We start from the raw sequence: 23,071 nt of genomic DNA, 5'->3' as shown, positions 1-23,071 counted from the left end.
TTTACAAAAATGAAGAAAATAATAGAGGGAGTGAAACATGTACTGTGTTAGAACAATTTAACTTAAGGATACTTCAAGATAAGCTGTGTTACAACGATGTAAGAAGTAATTAATGGATTAAAATTCCACTGTATCAGAACGGTTCAGAGGGACATAACTTAATGATACTTCAAGATAAACAGTATTACAACGGTGTAAGAAGTAATTAATGGATTAAAGTTTTACTGTATCAGAACGGTTCAGAGGGACATAACTTAATGATACTTCAAGATAAACAGTATCACAACGATGTAAGAAGTAATTAATGGATTAAAGTTTCACTATATCAGAACGGTTTAGAGGGACATAATTTAATGATACTACAAGATAAGCTGTGTTACAACGATGTAAGAAGTAATTAATGGAACGAAATAGTTACTGTGCTACTAAATATTAAAAACACGTTTTAAAGGCAGTGAATCCTATAATTGAAATATACGTTGACTGTTTCTACTGGAAGACAATGAGGAGAATTAGTCTGAAATAATCTGCCAATCATTGCACGTCTGTTCACATAATTTAGTTGTATAACCACACAGTAACGATAACCCAGTAAATTTGTTGGTAATGGATAATGTATGTGGTACACACTTACACATTTATTTGCTTTCATGTACACTTCTAAAACTGAAGTAAATAAATTATAAAAATAAATATTTTTAAGATGGCGAAAAAATAAAAAATGTTCACAAGAACAGAAACTGTAATGAAAATGTTTTACGTAGTAATTTTAGTAATAATTCAATACTTCGAATTATTGCTATCATCACATACCGACAATACACTGTTTTTCGCCATAGGTGGCGCCCTGCTGAACTGGCAGGTTGATGTTATTGAGACTAACTGTATCATCACCACTCAGATAACACTTGTTACTTAGAAAGGTATAAGCTCTGCAGTTGAAAGTATCCTCGTCAGTACATTGTATCTCACAGTCCTCTGCGGTGTTCGCAAACTGGAGAAAATCCATGGATATCACTGACCGATCTGGACGTTGTCGGTACTTACAAGGTATCGGGGCTATAAGATAATAATAGTTAATAATAAAATTAAAATAAAGAAAAATCCACGGATATCAATGACAGATCTGGATGTTGTAGGTACTAACAAGTTGTATGGAATATAAGATAAAAATAGTTAGAAAATAAAAAAGTAAAGAAAAATCTATGAATGCCACTTACACAGATCTGGATGTTGTTGGCACTTACAAGTTGTATGAGACATAATGTAATAATGATTAAAACAACAACAAAAAAATCAAAATAGAGAAAATCCATGGATATCGTCCATTGATCTAGACGTCATTTACATTTACAGGAAATCGGGCTTTAAACAAGCAATTTAGAATGAGTTGAACCAAAAATCATAGATTTTGACAGTCTTAATTCGATTAACAAAAATCAAAGTGAGGTAGCACGTCGCGCCCAAGGTAAGAATGGTAATAAGTGTAGCAACAAGTAACCTCATTGGCGTTACCAACAAGAAGAAAATTTACGAATGTTTTTTTAGAATTAGTCGTTGTACTTTTTGTCTTATGGTGGAGGCTAAGTTGTAACACTAACATCAACTCAGATTTCTGTCAATCCCACTTGAAATTTTTAATTTTAATAATTTGATCAGAGATATTTCACCACTTCAGGACAAAAGTAACTTACAAAATTTGTTTTGTTTTGTAATTTTGCGCAAAGCTACTCGAGGGCTTTCTGCACTAACCGTCAATAATTTCGCAGTGATAGACCAGACGAGAGGCAGCTAATCAACATCACCCACCGCTAACTTCTTGGGCTACTCTTTGACCAACGAATAGTAGAATGTGCTGTGCGTTATATTGCCCTAACGGTTGAAAGGACAAGCACGTTTGATAAGAGAGATTCCGAACAGTGATCTGCAGATTGCAGGTCTAGCGTCCTAATCTCCAGGCCATGCCAGACAGACTAAAAAAGAGGTTGGTTGTCCAGCATCCCTTGTAATTTGTCAATCTTGCAATTTGTAATCATTTCGTCCCTCGCTTGGACAGCAGCAAGTCTACGGATTTGTAACGCTAAAATCAGGGGTTGTATTCCCCTCGGTGGATACTGCAGATAGCCCGATGTGGTTTTGCTATAAGAAATCACACGTAATTATTTCAAACTTTCGATATTAAGTCAGAGGTATTTGACAATTTAAATAATATTTGTTGTTCTATCAAGTATTGGATAAAGCACAGAATTTTAAATACATCACTGCCTTCGGTAAGTCCGATTACAGCCAGCGATGAACAGAGTGTACGTAGCTCATTCTGTATCTTTGCGCTAAGGAAATAACGACAAAAATCCGAGGTTCACCTACATCCAGTGAAACTTAATGAGAAACTACAGATACAAACAAAACTGATTCTTATGGTATATGAAATCCAATTTGTGTTTTAAAACCCATAATAAAGTCTCTACATGTGCAAATTACTTTGATAGCTCTTTCCGTCGGCCACATTTTACTATAAGAAAAAGTTTCGAATATTCGTAAAACGTAGTGATTGTGAATAACTGGAAATTTAAACTGTTTTCTTATTCAATTTCCTGAATCACAGTTTTACCCTTAAATAAATACGAGTCTGTTATAATAGCTCTATAATAATTTTATTCTACCTTATTGTATTTTCCGTATTTATTTAAATCCACTTCAACACCCCCTTTAGCTGACTGACGGATGTATTACTCATCTTGCCAGAATTTATTAATGTGAAAGAACCTCGTTTTTCAATAAATAAGCCGGACATTTACCTCGATGAAAACAAAATCTATTTGCGTTGGAGTAGAATAGAAACTAGGTCAGTGGAAGTGGATCCATAACACTAGTCTTCTCTACAAACTACAAATTGGAGTCGGTAGCATGCATTCATGCTATACACATTTTTTATTAAATGTGTTAGATGCACTAGAAATGCCATTCTCAAACAGAAATTGTCCATATTTGTAGTTATGAAATTTACACCTTCAAAAGAACGGTGTATCTTTCTTTCTGCTTGTCCTAGAGTTAAATGAAGGAAAGAAATTCATGAGTCATTAACTGATAGTTTCTTTTTGAAATATCCCAAACATGGGACCTTCTCTGCAAAACTGTGTAATTTATTACTTTGATTAGGCACATTCGGGGTATTGTTTACAAGTTGCGTTGTTCTCTGTTGTTGTTCTTGTTTAAGTTATTATATGGTGTTTATTTTAGCTGCATTTCCAGTCTATGCTTAATAAGAATAGTTGTGAATTTGTCTCCCGTGTAAGTCGAGAAAAATAATGAAACAGATATGTGACTAAAACGGTATGAACTGTTCACTTCTGGCAGAAAACATGACCGCTGGTGTACGATTATACTAAGACGTGTCAATTTCACTACTTGATGGAAGAAAATTATGAGATTAAAGCTTCTTGCTTAAATTGAGGGTCACGTAAGTTCGCGTCAAGGCGAAAAAAAATGATATTTTAAACTTGATTAACTGCTTAAGAACAAGCCATCATTACATGCGTATTAGTGTAACATTTATTGAAATGTAATTCAGAGCATTGAGTTTTATTATTGTACTTCATACGCCTTTGTTTTTAAGACACAGCCCTTAGTAAGGGAGAGTAGATAAAACGTAGGTTTTAACGATCGCTAAATCCGAGCTTGACATCAAAATTTGTGTTTCTGGTCCTTTTCTGGGCCCAAGAGGGGACTATTTTAAATTATGTTCGTACTTTTTTCTCAAAAACTAGTCTCAGCACAGATGCTAAGATATTACTAACGAGAATCCTGGTGTGTGTGTTTTTTTTCAGGTCACCCATTCTTGGAGTATCTTATATAAGTGATTCTAAATAATGGAGGATCGTTTCTGTGAATTATGAATGGCCATTGGATCCCACAGCAGAGTGTAAACATTTTATTCCACTTTAAATAAAGGCATGATAAAGTAAATAATATCTGTTATATTCGTGATCTTAAAAAACAATATATAACATCAATACTTTTATAAAAGTTCTCCTCAAATAGCTAAGTTTTCGTGTTATCGATAGACATTGGTCATCTTGTTTGGTAGTAAAACTGTATCTCATTCAAATAGTTCCCAGAATGTAGAGTTAAAAATAAACTCTAATTTAGGTTGATTCTTAAAACATCGTTAGTGTAGAAAAGCTTACTTTATAGTAGCAGTTTTTTTTATCTAATTGTCTTTAGTTCACAGTGAAATTTTACTTTAATAGAAAGGTTATTTACGTTTATTTTAATGTTTGATACGAACAATACACCGCCTCTATGTGTTGTGAAACTTTTATCTTATCATAACGGGTTTGCGATGTATACATCAAAACTCAGATCTCGAACAAACATAAATATGACAAACATTATTAAATGTCAAGTATGAGTAAGTTGCTGTTACTGTCAGACAATTCCAGAAGAGGCTGGGGACCCAATAGCCTTCCACAGGAACTGTCAGTTATACCTGCCCAGAGAGCGGATATTTCTGCTAGTAAGACTGAAAAAAGATTAAAACATTGTTTGATCTCAAGGGGCACGCGCACAAAAGCAAAAAAATAAGGTATATACTCGCATATTTTCATTATCTGAGATCCTACGAGATTCTTAAGCCTTGCAAAAGTGTCCTTTTATGTCTTAAGGTTTCGTTTGTTTTCTAGACTAAAATAGTAAAGGGTTTAAATATTCCTACATAAATAAATTTGACTTAATTATATTTGCTTTCAGTTTGCATTATTAAGTGAATTTTTTTCAAAATATAAGTTGTGTTAGTGTACCGTTTCATTCTACATTATTCTACTGTGACATATACAAATTATATAGTTCTAACTCATATCAGACATTGTTTGTCGCGCTGTTGTAAGCTTATTGTTTTCAATAAAGTAAATAAACATTGTACCTGTCCTTTTTATTTCACTGTTAGCTTTTTTATCAATATTTAGTGTTATTTCCCTAGTCCTTCTACAAGAACCATCGCATTTTCAATAACATATATCTTAAAAACACTGCACAACCAGGAGTCCAGGACGTCAACATTCCTTTAACAAAAGTCTGTAAACTCTGTAAGACTATATTTTTTAATTTCATGATAAAGCTTTAAAGATAAATGAACTCATAACTTTCTTTGTCAACACAACTCACTTCCAACACGAGGGAAACGTACTACAATAACAAATAGGCTTAGCTATGGGTCCATCCACATGATCAGTACTCAATAACTTCTATGTGGACAATTGAGACGATTACGACCTCTAACCAGCTACTCTTAAGACACAGCAGAATTTTATTGATAAGGAGAGAACAAAGTTTCGACCTTCCTAGGTCATCTTCAGGTTATGACTTAACCTGAAGATGACCTAGGAAGGTCGAAACATTGTTCTCTCCTTATCAATAAAATTATTAATACCCATACCAGCCGTTCTGAGATACATTTTTATTTCAAGTGGGTTTCTCGCCATCAAGAAGGACAGCAGAATTTGGATCGGATATGTTTCCAACACATTCAGAATATGGTCACAAACTACAATCAGGACCCAAGAATTCAGGAACTACCTGAATAGACACCATCCAGCAACAAAATTCATAATAGAAATAGAAGAAGATAACAAATGTCCATTCCTAAATGTCATGGTTACCAAGATGTATAGCTTATATATTACATGGTTACCAAGATGTATAGCTTATATGTTACATGGTTACCAAGAAGTATAGCTTATACGTTACAGAGTCTGTTAGGAGATGTTGACAAATGCCTTGAATACAGACACCTTAAGGGGGTTAATACAGGCTTGACAGACTGCCTCGTTCAAACTGATACGTTTGGCACATAACACAAAAAGTAATATTTTCCTGTGTTACAAGTCTTCCAAACACCGTTCATTGGTGATATAAACAGCTTGAAATCTGAAGAGCGTTCAGAGGTCACGATACTAAACAAAATCAACTTGAAAATACCAAAGTACCAGAAGACCTAATGTAAAGTTAAAGATATATATACATAATATCTTATATAAAAATCGATTCCATTACATTAGAGAAATAAAATTATAACAAGTGTCCAAATTCAGCAAAATAATAAATTGCAATTCCGATCTACCTGGAACTTTCTATCGTTTTAAAGAACGTAATCACATAATTAAGTGATTTAATATTGAAATAATGAAACATGGAAATAAACTTGTATACTTCCAACTAACTAATACAGCATTTAACTACACTTGTAAATATAAAAGAACATCTAGTCCAATCAAATTCCACCTCTTGCCACTACGTACAATATTTATCAGAAGGTGTCTGGAGTGCCATCCGATGCTAATAATTAGGGACTATAAAACAGTAAAAGCAGAAACCAATTAGTGATTAAACTTAGGTAAGTAATCAGTTTACAGACGTCACAACCTTTCCATAACTACTAGTTGATACTGTAACTTTCTTGTGTAGTAACTACCACAATAAACAACTGTAAACATTATAACAAGATGTAATAGTGTTACAAATCCAATCATACTTACATTTAACAGTTTAAATCTATTCTCAGTCTTACTAGCATGGCCACGTGGGTTAAGGCGTTCCATTCGTAATCTGAGGGTCGCAGGTTCGAATCCCCGTCACACCAAACATGCTCGTCATTTCAACCATGGGGGTGTTATAATGTGACGGTCAATCCCACTATTCGTTGGTAAAAGAGTAGCCCAAGAGTTGGCGATGGGTAGTGATGACTAGCTGCCTTCCCTCTAGTCTTACACCGCTAAATTAGGGACGGATAGCGTAGATAGTTCTCGTATAACTTTGCGCGAAATTAAACAACAACAAAAACAAACTTACTTGAACTGATACATAAGTTCTCGATATAATCCCGGCTACTTCCGGGTACTTGTCTGAAAGCTTGCGGCTGGGATCGTCGATCTTCCCTGCTCATTCGACATAAACGCTGAATTTCATCGTAGTCAGCCGACCGGCAAGTAAAAGACACTTCCGTTAGACATAGTTTTTCACATTCCTCTTTATTCTGAACATTACCAACTTCACGATCCACATAACCGTCCAGGAACGCTTCTTTAACTCTCTCAAAAGTCAAAGTTTATTTCCACAAAGTCTGTCATAGGTTGCCCTGTCCACTTAAAGAACGAAGCAGTGACTTCTGTTTAACATCAAGAAGTTGTAATCACCAGTGTAATGAGTTACATAAACAGTACTTAACTACAGCTGCTTTCACAGAAGTGTTTAGTAGTTGAGTTAAAACAATATTTAGTTCTTTGTGTTTTTTACTTATTCTTGCCCAGTTTTTATCTGGAAATGTTAACTGGAAACGCACATAAAACAACATAAAACGATATTTTATTACTATAAATGCCCCTACATATAAAATGACAGAATTAATATTCTTCCGGATTTATTAATTTTTTATATGCTTTACCTAAATATTTACTAACCTCCACGGATGCATATCTTTTCAAAGAAGTTAGTCCTTGGTTGGTCCACAAGTAGGTCCCTCCGTCCGATAGAATTTACGTTGTAGGAAAAACACCGAAACTGAGGATAATCCAAAGCAAATGAATAACACTGGCTTTCTTGTTTGCACAGGTTTATACAGTCTCTAGTTAGAGACTGGCCTTGGCGTTCCAGTATTGTGTTTGATCGGATGTTACTGGAAAACGCAAGGTTCGTGCTCTTTTCGTACGACTCAATACCTCCGAAACAGTTTTGGCCTATTGGAATCAGAATGTATTCATGAAGAGTTGTGTACTTAAGCCGATATTTCACTGCAAATAACTATGACAAAGATACAAAATGACGTAAGTTTAAATTAATATTGATACAAGAGAAGTTTCATAAAGCGAGCCATCCAAAAAACATTTTCTACGTATGTCTATACATAATCTTGGGTTGTTCACAAAGAAAGTGGATGGTTTGCCCTTTTGCGGATATAGATCAATTGAGGCTGACAGACATTCTTGCTAATTACATATTTAACAATACCCGTCCGCTGTTAACGGAACCGTATAATACGAATTTCCCTGATAGGTGGTATGCAACAAACATAGAACATGAATAATATAAATTTTGAACAATAAACTCTAATCAAGTACTTACTTCATTTGTCTTCCGATTTTCTTTATGTACACTTCAAAACATATATGTATATATAAGATAGTGAAGACGCGGAAAAGTCAAAACACATATAAGTAAATAATAATAATGAACCAAAATAAAATATAGAAATAACTTACTTTCAACCAATAAACAGAGACGAAATATAACAAACAACAGGATGAGGTAAAGCCAGTCCATTGTTATGTCCTGGTGGAGAAAAGACCAGTTATTGATTATTTACTATTACATCATTTAGCTACTGCTAATAGGTTATTATTACATCATTTAGCTACTGCTAATAGGTTATTATTACATCATTTAGCTACTGCTAACTAGTTACTATTACATCATTTAGCTACTGCTAATAGGTTATTATTACATCATTTAGCTACTGCTAACTAGTTACTATTACATCGTTTAGCTACTGCTAACTAGTTACTATTACATCATTTAGCTACTGCTAATAGGTTATTATTACATCATTTAGCTACTGCTAACTAGTTACTATTACATCGTTTAGCTACTGCTAACTAGTTACTGTTACATCATTCAGCTACTGCTAACTAGTTATTATTACATCATTTAGCTACTGCTAACTAGTTACTATTACATCGTTTAGCTACTGCTAACTAGTTACTATTACATCATTTAGCTACTGCTAACTAGTTATTATTACATCATTTGGCTACTGCTAACTGGTTACTATTACATCGTTTGGCTACTGCTAACCGGTTACTATTACATCGTTTAGCTACTGCTAAATGGTTACCATCACATCATTTGCTTACTGCTAACTGGTTATTATTACATCATTTAGCTACTGCTAACTGGTTACTGTTACATCGTTCAGCTACTGCTAACTGGTTACTGTTACATCGTTCAGCTACTGCTAACTGGTTACCATCCGTCGTTTAGTTACTGCTAACTAGTTACTATTACATTTTTTAGCTACTGCTAACTACTTACTATTATATTATTTAGTTACTGCTAATTAGTTACTATTACATCATTTAGCTACTGCTAACTAGTTACTATTATATCATTCAGCTACTGCTAACTAGTTACTGTTACATCATTCAGCTACTGCTAACTAGTTACTGTTACATCATTCAGCTACTGCTAACTAGTTACTGTTACATCATTCAGCTACTGCTAACTAGTTACCATCACGTCGTTTAGTTACTGCTAACTAGTTACTGTTACATTTTTTAGCTACTGCTAACTACTTACTATTATATTATTTAGTTACTGCTAATTAGTTACTATTACATCATTTAGCTACTACTAAATAGTTACCATCACATCATTTACTTACTGCTAACTAGTTACCATCACGTAGTTTAGTTACTGCTAACTAGTTACTATTATATTATTTAGTTACTGCTAATTAGTTACTATTACATCATTTAGCTACTGCTAAATAGTTACCATCACATCATTTACTTACTGCTAACTAGCTACCATCACATCATTTACTTACTGCTAACTAGTTACCATCACGTAGTTTAGTTACTGCTAACTAGTTATTATTATATTATTTAGTTATTGCTAATTAGTTATTATTACATCATTTAGCTACTGCTAAATAGTTACCATCACATCATTTACTTACTGCTAACTAGTTACCATCACATCATTTACTTACTGCTAACTAGTTACCATCACGTAGTTTAGTAACTGCTAACTAGTTACTATTATATTATTTAGTTACTGCTAAATAGTTACCATCACATCATTTACTTGCTGCTAACTAGTTACCATCACGTAGTTTAGTTACTGCTAACTAGTTACTATTATATTATTTAGTTACTGCTAACTAGTTACTATTATATTATTTAGTTACTGCTAATTAGTTACTATTACATCATTTAGCTACTGCTAAATAGTTACCATCACATCATTTACTTATTGCTAACTAGTTACCATCACGTAGTTTAGTTACTGCTAACTAGTTACTATTATATTATTTAGTTACTGCTAAATAGTTACCATCACTTCATTTACTTACTGCTAACTAGTTACCATCACGTAGTTTAGTTACTGCTAACTAGTTACTATTATATTATTTAGTTACTGCTAACTAGTTACTATTACATTATTTAGCTACTGCTTTACTAGAAGGAAGGATAACATTATTACTTCCACAAATTTTACATTAACAACATGCTATCTTCCTTTACAAACGACAGTAATACAGTTGTTATTATTTCCATGTTATGTTTTATGTTTTTGGCAATGAGAAGAAAAGAAACTGTTCAACTTATCTCAGTAGAAAAATGAAAACTGTTATGTTATTAGCAACGTATTATCGTCCTATCTTCACTTAAAATCATAAATACATTATCACCACCTTAATGTTGTAGGAAACGATTACTGTTTTCGTCACTGTAGTTTTATCATTCCGCTAGAGTACACCTTATTAGCATACTAGTTCGGAACCACACGTCCTTTCAGTTTATTGTAAGGTGTTCAAGTTTTTTTAATAAGTTTAAAGGAAATGCGTGTTTTTTACCAAATGCTTTATTTTGTTTATTCTGCATAAATTGTAACAGGAAAGATGTCGTTCTTCTTGTTTTCTTTGACTATTGATTCTCTGGTTACAAAATACTAAAACGTTTATCACCATGTAGACATTAGCAGCATGCTAACTAACTGTTTGTGACTTGCATGTGTAGAGACAGTGAACATTAGAGATACCAAACGAAACCACCTGAAAGAAATCAAGCACCTACTAGATAGTTCGTACTGGTATATGGTTGTAGAAATAACATTTATTGCCTTACCTAAACTAAACCAACTGAATTATAACTTTGAAACTCATTAAAAGTGAAACATGGAAACAAAACTGCATTATCATTCCATTTCTTCCGAGTGAAAGGTGCAAATATATTTCCTAAACCTCGAATATAAAACGTGTCTTTCAGTCCAAACGGACTTTCTATTTTAATAGTAACTTTTGTCTACGCTTTCTTATTAATATAGCAATTATTCGTGTCAGGATTATTAAGTGACACAAGGCTATCCTACTAGTGCCCTTGATTTTGAACTGACAAACTGGAGGAAAGACAGCTACTTAACAGCACCCACTGCCATCTGTTGGATTACTCAGGTTTGACTACATAGTGGGATTTGTCCGTCACACTTATAACACACTCATGGCTCCAAAGTGCAGATGGTGCTTTAGTGGATTCATTGTCCGGACACACTAACCATTAGGCCAAATCTGACCTGACTCGGAGATAAACCTTTTCGAGCACAAAATATCTCATTCATTCGCCGACTTTAAGCCTACTGTATTGTTTTATTTAATATCAGGACACTTTAATATACTCAAGTTTAAGTCGCAAATATATTGTTATAAAAATATGAATCCTTGGATCTATTTTAAATGCACAATGCTTGCAACACAGTATTTTTTTACATTTATCTTATGGCAAGCGTCTAGATTTGTGCCCGTTCTTATTTGAAGCAACTTTAATATTTTTGTTTGTTTTTAGGATAATATTTAATGGATAAAAAATGCATGTTACTACTATGTAGCCCAGCGGTTAGCAGCTTCCTCACGAATTGAAGTAAAATCTTACTTCGTTCATGGGTGTGTTAAGGTATTCGGTCATCATCCTTAGAGTAAGGAGTGGGTTTTGTTGACTAGATATCTCCTCTGTACTCCATCATTTCAAAATTAGGAACATCTATATGCAGACAGCCACCGTGTATCTCTTCTCGAACATTCTGAAAGAGTTACTTTCTCTGTAGAACGTGTAAATACCGATGACGAAACAAAGCTAAAAATGTTGGTCTTGTTAGATTCGGAACAGGATTATCACAGTAGCACTTAACAACTTATTTACTTCAACGTTTCGGAATTTAAACACTCCTTGACATTTTGTAGTTTGCTGATGTGAAATGTGCAGATTCCGAAAAGTTAAAATAAATGAGTTATTTTTTTGTTTCCATGGTGCTTCTCCCTAATAAACCTATTGGTTCTTTTTAACTATTTACATTATAGGTTCTTCTGGGAGTGAAAGATGATATACTTTTGGTTAGCTTAGCTATATAAAGATGTACTTCAAGTATCAAGTACTTTAATAACAATTCAACAACTTTTTATGTATTTTTTATTAAAATAAAAGAGGATGAACATTAATTACTGTTACATTTAAATGTTTTAACCAATGTAGATCGTTTACTGACCAGTTGTATACGCCTTCTGACAGAGGCCTCAAATCAAACAAAAACTATGAACAAAATCAACGTACATACTAAACAGTTTTAGAAACAGTATCAAATTTTTTGTGTGAGAATGGAAAACGTGTGGTTTGTTTCATACAAGTAACAATAATGACTACAGCTATAAAATAGCCTACCTTATTAAGGCAAACAGTAACCAATAAGTGTGTAAAGGTTTCTGATTTAAAGATAGGTTCGTTATAAGAATAACATTACAATTTCGTGATACCCTATCTATAAAATAACATATTTACTAATGTTCGTGTGTGAAAGCATAGCAATGGTTTGTTTGTTTGTTTTAAATTTCGCGCAAAACTACACGAGGTCTATCTGTGCTAGTCGTCCCTAATTTAGCAGTTTAAGACTAGAGGGAAGGCAGCTAGTCATCACCCCCCCTCAGCTACTCTTTTACCAGCGAAAGTTGGGATTGACCGTCACATTATAACACCCTTACGGCTGAAAGGGTGAGCATGTTTGGTATGACGGGGATTCGAACCCACGATTCTCGGATTAAGAGTCGAGTGTCTGGACCACCTGGCCATGCCGGGCTTCCATAGCAATGGGGTTGACTAATTGAAGAACTATTTTATTTAAACAAAATTGGTGTATGTAAGGAAAACATCGGAATTTATCACCAGAAAAGCTCTCAATAAATGAATTTCAAAATATTATGTTTCATATATTGAAATTAATGATCAGATAAATTGTTTTTTTTTAATTATCTATAAGGAATGTACTAAAACTCTTGCTACAAATAACTACTTTAATAAATTAAATCCCATAAATATATCAATATTACTTTAATAAAATTTATCACTTAAAATGCTATTTAAAATATTCAAAATTGTGTTTTTCAAAGCGTCATTTGTGGAGTAATTCAACAGTTAACTGGCATAAAGGTTGAAATATTTTTAACATCTGATTTCTGCAGACAGATCTACAATACTATATCAATTACGTTACCTTTACATATATTACCAATGTTTTATGTATGTATGTATGTTTACTAAAATATTTAACACTTTAGACAATTTAACGTTTAGACAATGTAATCCGAGGGTCGTGGGTTCGCGCCCGCGTCGCGCCAAACATGCTCGCCCTTCCAGCCGTGGGGGCGTTATAATGTGACGGTCAATCCCACTATTCGTTGGTAAAAGAGTAGCCCAAGAGTTGGCGGTGGGTGATGATGACTAGCTGCCTTCCCTCTAGTCTTACACTGCTAAATTAGGGACGGCTAGCACAGATAGCCCTCGAGTAGCTTTGTGCGAAATTCAAAACAACAACAACAACAACAAACAGCTTTCCTATTTTAAGGAGTGTCGCTCGCGTATGAATTTGGAAACCTAAACCAGTAATCAACACATTATGTTTCTGTTACGGCAACACGTGCAGTTTTATATAGGTAAGTAAACAACTAGGGTTCATTGCACGCACTGTAGTTTTGTATGCAATTGCAAACGGAAGTTAACAGCTATACACTATGCACTAACATACTACAGGGAAAGCAGTTTCAGGACGCGGTGAACGTTTCCAGGAAAATAGATCTCTCGAAAAATGCGATTTTTTTTCTGTTTGGTGGCTCGGTAACTAGAATGCCGTTGAAGAGAGATACAAGTTTATCAAAGCTTAGGATTAGGGTTGGTTTGTGTTTGTATATACTTAATGAATATACCGCAACTAGAATTACATTTTAACTCACGAAACTCCACTTTTACAGCAAGTTTAGTGTTAAATTAAAGATTTATTAGCTTTGTTACGTTACTATCAGAAATGTTTCATTAGAGTTCTATATATTGTTTTTCTAAAAGATTGTGGACTTATAGAATGTAGCGAATCCAAACTTCCGAGGAGAGTGAAAATTACAGATTGGGTTTCTGAGTTTGAACACTCAAAACATCTTGACTCAAGATTTAAATAAAGATGCATAATTGTAGGAGAAACTAACGTGTGTTACACGTGGTAACACATCATGGTTTAATAAGTATAGAATTATTGTCGACTTCAACTGATACAAACAAATCAACATTTTTCTTTAAACACAGCTAATATTGATGTTGAACTCTTTCATTCACTGTAAGGAGTTAGTTAGATTGTTAATAATACATGGTCCGTCAATACATTATAAAAATCCAGACAAAGCTCTGGAAAGTTTTACTAGTGTTTAAAGATATCTCCTGATACTCAGTACGACAATGTATAACAAAATCCATTGTTGTAGCTTCGATAGGGGATAACAGTGTATTTATATCTATTACATACATTGCTGTTGTACATTGGGCAGTGAAAAATAACATTTATAGTAACATTCATTAGGACTACCGTTCTACACTAGACAGCGGATACCAGTATCCTTTAAGTACCCCACTGCTGCTATACACCAGACAGTAGAAATCAATATCTTTGTAGCCATCTGTTAGGAGTACTCTGCATACTAGATAGTGGAAAACAATATATTGAAAGGACTAATGCTATACTGTGGAAAGTGGATACTAATATATCTTTATAACTATTCCTTATTATTGTCGCTATGCACTAGACAACAGATAATAATACCTTTATAGCTATATTCATTAGGACTACTGGGCAGTGTACAAAGAGCAATAACCACTATACACTGTGAGAGTAGATAACACTAATAACCTCTATACACTGTGGCATTAGATAACACTAATAACCACCATACACTGTGAGAGTAGATAACACTAATAACCTCTATACACTGTGACATTACATAACACTAATAACCACAATACACTGTGACATAACTAACACTAATAACAACTATACACTCTGAGAGTAGATAACACTAATAACCACTATACACTGTGGCATTAGATAACATTAATAACCACCATACACTGTGACATAAATAACACTAATAACCACTATACACTGTAACATAAATAACACTAATAACTCCTATACAGTGTGACAGTATATGACAGTAATAAACCCTATATACTGTGACAGTAGATGACACTAATAACCACTATACACTGTGTCATAAATAACACTAATAACCACTATACACTCTGACATAAGTATCACCAATAACAACTATCATTGTGACAGCAGGTAACATAAATATTCACTATACACTGGAATTGTAAATAACACTAATAATCACTATACACTGTGACAATAGATAACACTAATAATCACTATTCACTGTGGCATTAGATAACACTAATAAACACTACACACTGACAGTATATAACACTAATAAACACTATACACTAACAGCAGATAACACTGATAACCACTGTATACTGTGACAGTTTATATCAATAACATTTACTATACACGGGGATAGTAGTTAACAATAGTAATTACTATACACTAGAATAGTAAATAAAAATAATAATCATTACATACTGTACACTAACGAAGGGTGATGTTTGGACTCTTAACCATAAACGTTTAAAACTTGCCCAAAAAATGTATATGGAAGAAAGAGCCATATTTATGGAGCTGTATATTTACCTGTTATCTGAACTCCTTTAAAACACAAAGAAATACACTTATTTAGTGTTGTTTTTATTCGCTCAGCAACCGTTAGAGCATAACGGAAGACGTTTACAACTTTGTTTAAATCTTACAATTGTCAACACTCTTTTTTTGACGCACAAATCCAGTCTGTGCATGTAAAGAGTAATACTGACGTAAGTAACAACGTTTTTATCATACAACCCAGTCAACTTTCATTAATTGTTAGTTGATTATTGTTTATAAACAATGATCAAATATTATTTTAAAAGAAACAAGTTCATTTTATTTTATCGTTTGTTTGTTAAGAACTAAGCACAAAGTTTCATAATGGGCTATCATTGTTCTGTCTACCACGGGTATTGAAACCCTGTCTTTAGCGGTATCAGTCCGCAGATATACAGCTGTGCCACTGGAGTACTTGTTTTCTAGACAAACATGCATAGACTCTTGGAGAGTAGTTACGATAAAAATTATTTTCGGTATCAACTTATATCTTGGGATCGGTTTCCTAAAACACAACTATTATTTTTAAAACTCCTGCTCACTGCTAATACAGCGGTAAGTATACGGATTTACAACGCTAAAATCAGGGTTTCTCTTCCCCTCGGTGGGCTCAGCAGATAGCCCGATGTGGCTTTGCTACAAGAAAAACATAAACACACTTCAAACTCCTAAATATCACACCATTAGGCTTAACAATTTTCCACATGCTATTACGCTCCAATGTACGACTAAATTATGGTTTATATAAATATATGAATAAATTGACGTAAGCCTATAATTAACTTTAAAAAATAAAGCGAAAATAAAATATATATATCGTATTATATGGTGTAATTGCTTTAAATTTATAGGAATTGTATAATAAAAAAGTTATGTTATTATCTTATTAACTATAATGTAACATTTAAAAATTAGTGTATTTATAGTGAATAAACTCACTTCTTAAAAAATCCTAGTTGTTCACCTGAAATATACACTGGGATAGTAGGTAACAACAACAGCCACAATTCAACTGAGCAAGAGTTAACAACTATAACCACTATATACTGTGAAAGTTGTTAATAATTAACTACCATTGTATACTGTAAGAGTAGGTAGTAATAACAACAGCTATATCCTGGGATAGAAAATATACACTAGAAGAGTAGGTAGTAATAACAACAGCTATATCCTGGGATAGAAAATATACACTAGAAGAGTAGGTAGTAATAACAACAGCTATATCCTGGGATAGAAAATATACACTAGAAGAGTAGGTAGTAATAACAACAGCTATATCCTGGGATAGAAAATATACACTAGAAGAGTAGGTAGTAATAACAACAGCTATATCCTGGGATAGAAAATATACACTAGAAGAGTAGGTAGTAATAACAACAGCTATATCCTGGGATAGAAAATATACACTAGAAGAGTAGGTAGTAATAACAACAGCTATATCCTGGGATAGAAAATATACACTAGAAGAGTAGGTAGTAATAACAACAGCTATATTTTGGGATAGAAAATATACACTAGAAGAGTAGGTAGTAATAACAACAGCTATATCCTGGGATAGAAAATATACACTAGAAGAGTAGGTAGTAATAACAACAGTTATATCCTGGGATAAAAAATATACACTAGAAGAGAAGGTAGTAATAACAACAGCAAAATCCTGGGATAGAAAATATACACTAGAAGAGTAGGTAGTAATAACAACAGCTATATCCTGGGATAGAAAATATACACTAGAAGAGTAGGTAGTAATAACAACAGCTATATCCTGGGATAGAAAATATACACTAGAAGAGTAGGTAGTAATAACAACAGCTATATCCTGGGATAGAAAATATACACTAGAAGAGTAGGTAGTAATAACAACAGTTATATCCTGGGATAGAAAATATACACTAGAAGAGTAGGTAGTAATAACAATAGCTATATCCTGGGATAGAATATATACACTAGAAGAGTAGGTAGTAATAACAACAGCTATATCCTGGGATAGAAAATATACACTAGAAGAGTAGGTAGTAATAACAACAGTTATATCCTGGGATAGAAAATATACACTGTAAGAGTAGGTAGTAATAACAACAGCTATATCCTGGGATAGAAAATATACACTAGAAGAGTAGGTAGTAATAACAACAACTATATCCTGGGATAGAAAATATACACTAGAAGAGTAGGTAGTAATAACAACAGCTATATCCTGGGATAGAAAATATACACTAGAAGAGTAGGTAGTAATAACAACAGCTATATCCTGGGATAGAAAATATACACTAGAAGAGTAGGTAGTAATAACAACAGCTACATCCTGGGATAGAAAATATACACTAGAAGAGTAGGTAGTAATAACAACAGCTATATCCTGGGATAGAAAATATACACTGTAAGAGTAGGTAGTAATAACAACAGCTACATCCTGAGATAGAAAATATACACTGTAAGAGTAGGTAGTAATAACAACAGCTATATCCTTGGATAGAAAATATACACTGTAAGAGTAGGTAGTAATAACAACAGCTATATCCTGGGATAGAAAATATACACTAGAAGAGTAGGTAGTAATAACAACAGCTATATCCTGGGATAGAAAATATACACTAGAAGAGTAGGTAGTAATAAAAACAAGAGTCACTGTACATTGATACAGAAGGAAGCTAGAACACAGTCACTCTACATTGACACCGTATGTAACAATATCTAGTACTTGAATTAAGGGCCCAGATATTTAATAGAAACAACATGAATTGAACGAATAAATACCTACTAGAAACTATTTGAAATTATAACCAGATACTCTGTAGACACCGCGAGATGAGTGACTTGTTACTCAATAGAAATCACATCAGTTGTTTGATTAGATTCTCAGTAAAAAACACATGAATTAAGAGACTAGAAAGTCAGTAGCAATCGTGTGAGTTGAATGACAAGAGACTCGGTTGAAACTACGAGTTAGGTTATTAGATACTCAGTAGATACAGCATGAATTGAGTCACAAGATACTCAGTAGAAACGGCACGAGTTGAGTAACTAAGAACGTTTCGTTATAATACACGTTCAGAGACTTGGTGGTAGAAAGTCATGAGCTAAGCAACTAGAAACCACTTGACGCCACATAAGTTCTCAGACAAGATAGTTAGGGAAGACCAGGTGATTTAAAAGGCTAAATATCAGTACAAACTTCACCGTTTTAATAACTGAATACCTAAAACAAATTAGTATCTACATATTATCATTTTATTTGGCCAGCATTGCTTGAAGCTATAGAGGCCAATATTCTATTTATTTAAAACAAACTCGGTTAGTTGCTCTCAAGTTCGTGCTGTTCATAGGGCCACCGATTCTAATGTTATTTTTTAAAACATTTCTTTTCACATGATTAACCTAATTCTTGAGAAATGAAACCGTAGGTTTATGTGCAATGTTTGCTGTAATTACAAATAATAAAAATAATTTAAAAAAATTTAATGTTTTACGTTCCAAATAGCAACTGCTTTCCATAACTATTTTGTTCCTATCCACATAGTTTACGCATTTTTCTTTGTGCAAGTTTATCAACTCAACAAAGAATTTGTCAATACCAATAAGCTTCGTTTTTTTTTCCTTCTACAATTAGATCTACTTTAAGTACAATCAGTCATTGTTTTCATCTACTTACATAATGTTTCCTTTAAGGATCATCAGACTTCGTTTGAGTTTCTGTTCTAAAGTTAGTCCCACTTTATGTACTATCAGTCATTGTTTTCACCCACTTAGATAATGTTTCCTTTAAGGATCATCAGACTTCGTTTGAGTTTCTGTTCTAAAGTTAGTCCCACTTTATGTACTATCAGTCATTGTTTTCACCCACTTAGATAATGTTTCCTTTAAGGATCATCAGACTTCGTTTGAGTTTCTGTTCTAAAGTTAGTCCCACTTTATGTACTATCAGTCATTGTTTTCACCCACTTAGATAATGTTTCCTTTAAGGATCATCAGGCAACGTTTAGAACTTCTGCGACTATAGGTTATCCACAAAGCAAAAGGCGTCAATTATAAGATAAAGAGAAATAAAATAAGATTATCTTAGATACTATTTAGTGAGATACACTGCAGTACAGATAAAGATCGTCATGCGTTATCTTATTTTGGTTGCAACATACTCGTGCATGTTTTGGTAAATAAAGTTGACAAATTAATAAAAAATATCATATTAATTTACGTGAAAGCAGGTCAGGATAAATCATTAAGGTTACGAACTTAAGGTAACGTTGAACGTCAAATGACGCAATTCTTATTTACTTGTATGTCCATATACATAGAAGTAAAACCGATGAATTCTACTACAATCATCTACAGCATTTTATAACAACAATACCAATTACTCACGTAGCAATAACCGTTTAACTTTAATAAAAACAAACAAAACTAGAAGTTCACGTGCATGTTTGTAAAGTTCTCGTTTTATAAAACCATACCTATGTCGTACAAGTTAAGTAACGTAGCAAATAATGAATTCTTGTTGTGACCAGCAACAATTTAAAAGTGTACAGTTAATTAAAATCTACACAGTGATATTAGTTGTAAACTGACATAATTAGAATCACTCACACATTCGATTTAGCATCAGCTGACTACTGGAATTTCCTTTCAATGGATAGCAACCTTACTTTTAGCGTCTTTGAGTCGGATCCTCAAGGCACAGGAACAATAAATTGATTTTCAACGATATGTGGGTAAAATGTAACTAGTAGCACACAGCTTGTGAAGTTTGATAAAATTAATTGTTATATTGTAATAAACCAAATCACTTTTGATCGTCAGTTAAAGAGAATAAACCCCACAAAAACAAATCGACGTTTGTTACTCTCGAAGAAAGTTTCACAAAGTAACTAGACTTTTTTTGCATCACACCTACGAAGCACATGCATCCGTCAGAGCATATTACTCTTACCTGTTAGAGTCAAATTATAACATGTAGTGTACCTGTTTTCTCTTGTTAGTTCATTGGACGTCTATAGAGAAGTGTGGACTTGTGGATAAAACAAAACTTGCTGATAAAATGTTTCGTGTTTCCATACCTTCCCTCTCTTTCTCCTCAACTGGGGACAGGAATTTCTTTTGTGGAAACAGGATGATGACGTATTCCATACTTTTATCGTTCATTTGTTGGTTGATTTTAACAATTCCTGTCAACCTGTCTGTTTTAAAAATGTACCATGTTTGTTTGATTCAGCTCGGTATGTAGCCCAGAGCTACTTCCGTTGTCCGAGGTAACAATACCCCTTTTGTCCACATAGTTAGGTCACTGTAATAATTGGAACGTTCAGTATCTGTGGAAGACTAGAATTTTCAGCTTTTCACGTTACACTTACTAAGCTCATACGTATATGCATTGAGGAAACAAAGACACATTACATCCCTCCCTTAAACGAAGGGTTGAATTTGTCCACAAAACGTGGTAGGTAATACAGTTTATCTCTGTAATAAGTATACAAAACGTGGTAGGTAATACAGTTTATCTCTGTAATAAGTATCTTTGTGTCTTATCTCTGTAATAAGTATCTTTGTGTCTTATCTCTGTAATAAGTATCTTTGTGTCTTATCTCTGTAATAAGTATCTTTGTGTTTTATCTCTGTAATAAGTATCTTTGTGTCTTATCTCTGTAATAAGTATCTTTGTGTCTTATCTCTGTAATAAGTGTATTTGTGTCTTATCTCTGTAATAAGTATCTTTGTGTCTTATCTCTGTAATAAGTGTCTTTGTGTCTTATCTCTGTAATAAGTATCTTTGTGTCTTATCCCTGTAATAAGTATCTTTGTGTCTTATCTCTGTAATAAGTATCTTTGTGTCTTATCTGTGTAATAAGTATCTTTGTGTCTTATCTCTGTAATAAGTATCTTTGTGTCTTCTTTTGTATCACTTTGATTACTTAACATCTGTAATTTCGATTAGTTCTTTTTCACAAATTCACAAAACACGAACGACACGTCCATTTACGTGAGAGTTAACTGTTAGCATGAACTTATATAACAATACTAGACGTAGTTTTGGATTTTTTGTAGGGACAAATGACAGCAGGAAATACCAGTGGACAACAACTCTGAAGAATAAAAAATACATTGAGGTAATTTTAAATTCGTTCTTTTCATTCGGTGTGAATAGGGAGGTGTTTGTAATTCATCTGTTTAAAATGTCATATTATTTAAATAAAGCTTGATATTTTCACTTTGAAATAATTCAGTGATTATTTTGATGTTTTGATCGGATTTCTGCGCTACAAGTTTGGTATACTCGTAGGTGGTTCATCGTACTGATTATAATTTGATATGTGATTTAATTATGATATAATTTAATGGCGGTTTTGAGACATTTAATTAACGGAACGGACGTGCGCCATGTTTTTTTATGTCCGTAAATAATTTTTAATTGGACTCTTTATTTTAACATATTGGAGATGGACCAATGTCGATCTTATTTTTCCGCTCAAAATTTAAATACAAAAATGTTAAGGAAGAGATATGTTCAAATTACAATAACAGCTATATCACATTTATCAGTAAGACTGAAAATAATAGGACTTAACTTTTACAACTTAAACTTTTGTAAACGTAGCTCCTCCCTCTAGTTTTGTTCTTTAGGGTCAATATCGTGAAAAATTTAATATTGTCAAAAATGATTCAAATATGAGACAATCTTTGGTAAGTGTTTTTAGACCATGAAACGTCTATTTCATTTGTCATTGACTTAAATATAAAAAAACAAAAACAAAAGAAGAGACTATCATGGGAATATTGAATAATCGCGTAGCAAGACATATTTTGAAATCTACAGAGAACATATCTCTGTCTTTTTTTGTAGCAGAAAAGTAGAATAAGTAGGTATATATTATAGTTATTTTGTGAAGGGTTAATGAGACAGTGGAGGTGTTAGTAATTCAGGGGGAACAGTTATCATAAGAAAGGAGGTGCTTTGATAAGAGTAACAAATCTAATGATTTAAGTAATAGGAATTTATGTGTACCAAAAAATAAACCATCTTGAGAAATGTCAAAAGAAGGCTATTTTACTGTTGTTTATTATCAAGCGACCCTTTGTTGCTAAGATACAGGTTTGTATTTTGTTACACTTGATATACATCCAAATTAATATGTAGTTTCAAAACACGACATATACATTTATAAAGCTGTCTATTTCTAATACACGTGGAGAGACGTATGCGACATCTCAACATTTATAAGTCAGTTTCTGAAATGCACAA

The 23,071-nt window shown here is 33.2% G+C and overlaps 1 protein-coding gene across 1 annotated transcript in view; it reads right to left on the bottom strand.

Annotated features, from left to right (window-relative positions):
• Window positions 1-20,897, bottom strand: part of LOC143223441 (uncharacterized) — a 50,318-nt gene extending 29,421 nt beyond the window's left edge. The window contains 6 exon segments of the mRNA XM_076451432.1: window positions 814-1,059; window positions 6,847-7,098; window positions 7,101-7,139; window positions 7,455-7,730; window positions 8,253-8,322; window positions 20,422-20,897. Coding sequence (XP_076307547.1) covers window positions 814-1,059; window positions 6,847-7,098; window positions 7,101-7,139; window positions 7,455-7,730; window positions 8,253-8,313 — 874 coding nt within the window. The 5' untranslated portion in view covers window positions 8,314-8,322; window positions 20,422-20,897.
• Between the last annotated feature and the right edge of the window lie 2,174 nt (window positions 20,898-23,071).

This window comes from Tachypleus tridentatus, chromosome 8, assembly GCF_004210375.1.
Source record: "Tachypleus tridentatus isolate NWPU-2018 chromosome 8, ASM421037v1, whole genome shotgun sequence".
NCBI classification, from domain to species: Eukaryota; Metazoa; Arthropoda; class Merostomata; order Xiphosura; family Limulidae; genus Tachypleus; species Tachypleus tridentatus.
Note: the sequence above shows the minus strand (reverse complement) of the source record. Positions and strands in the feature narration are given on the sequence as shown.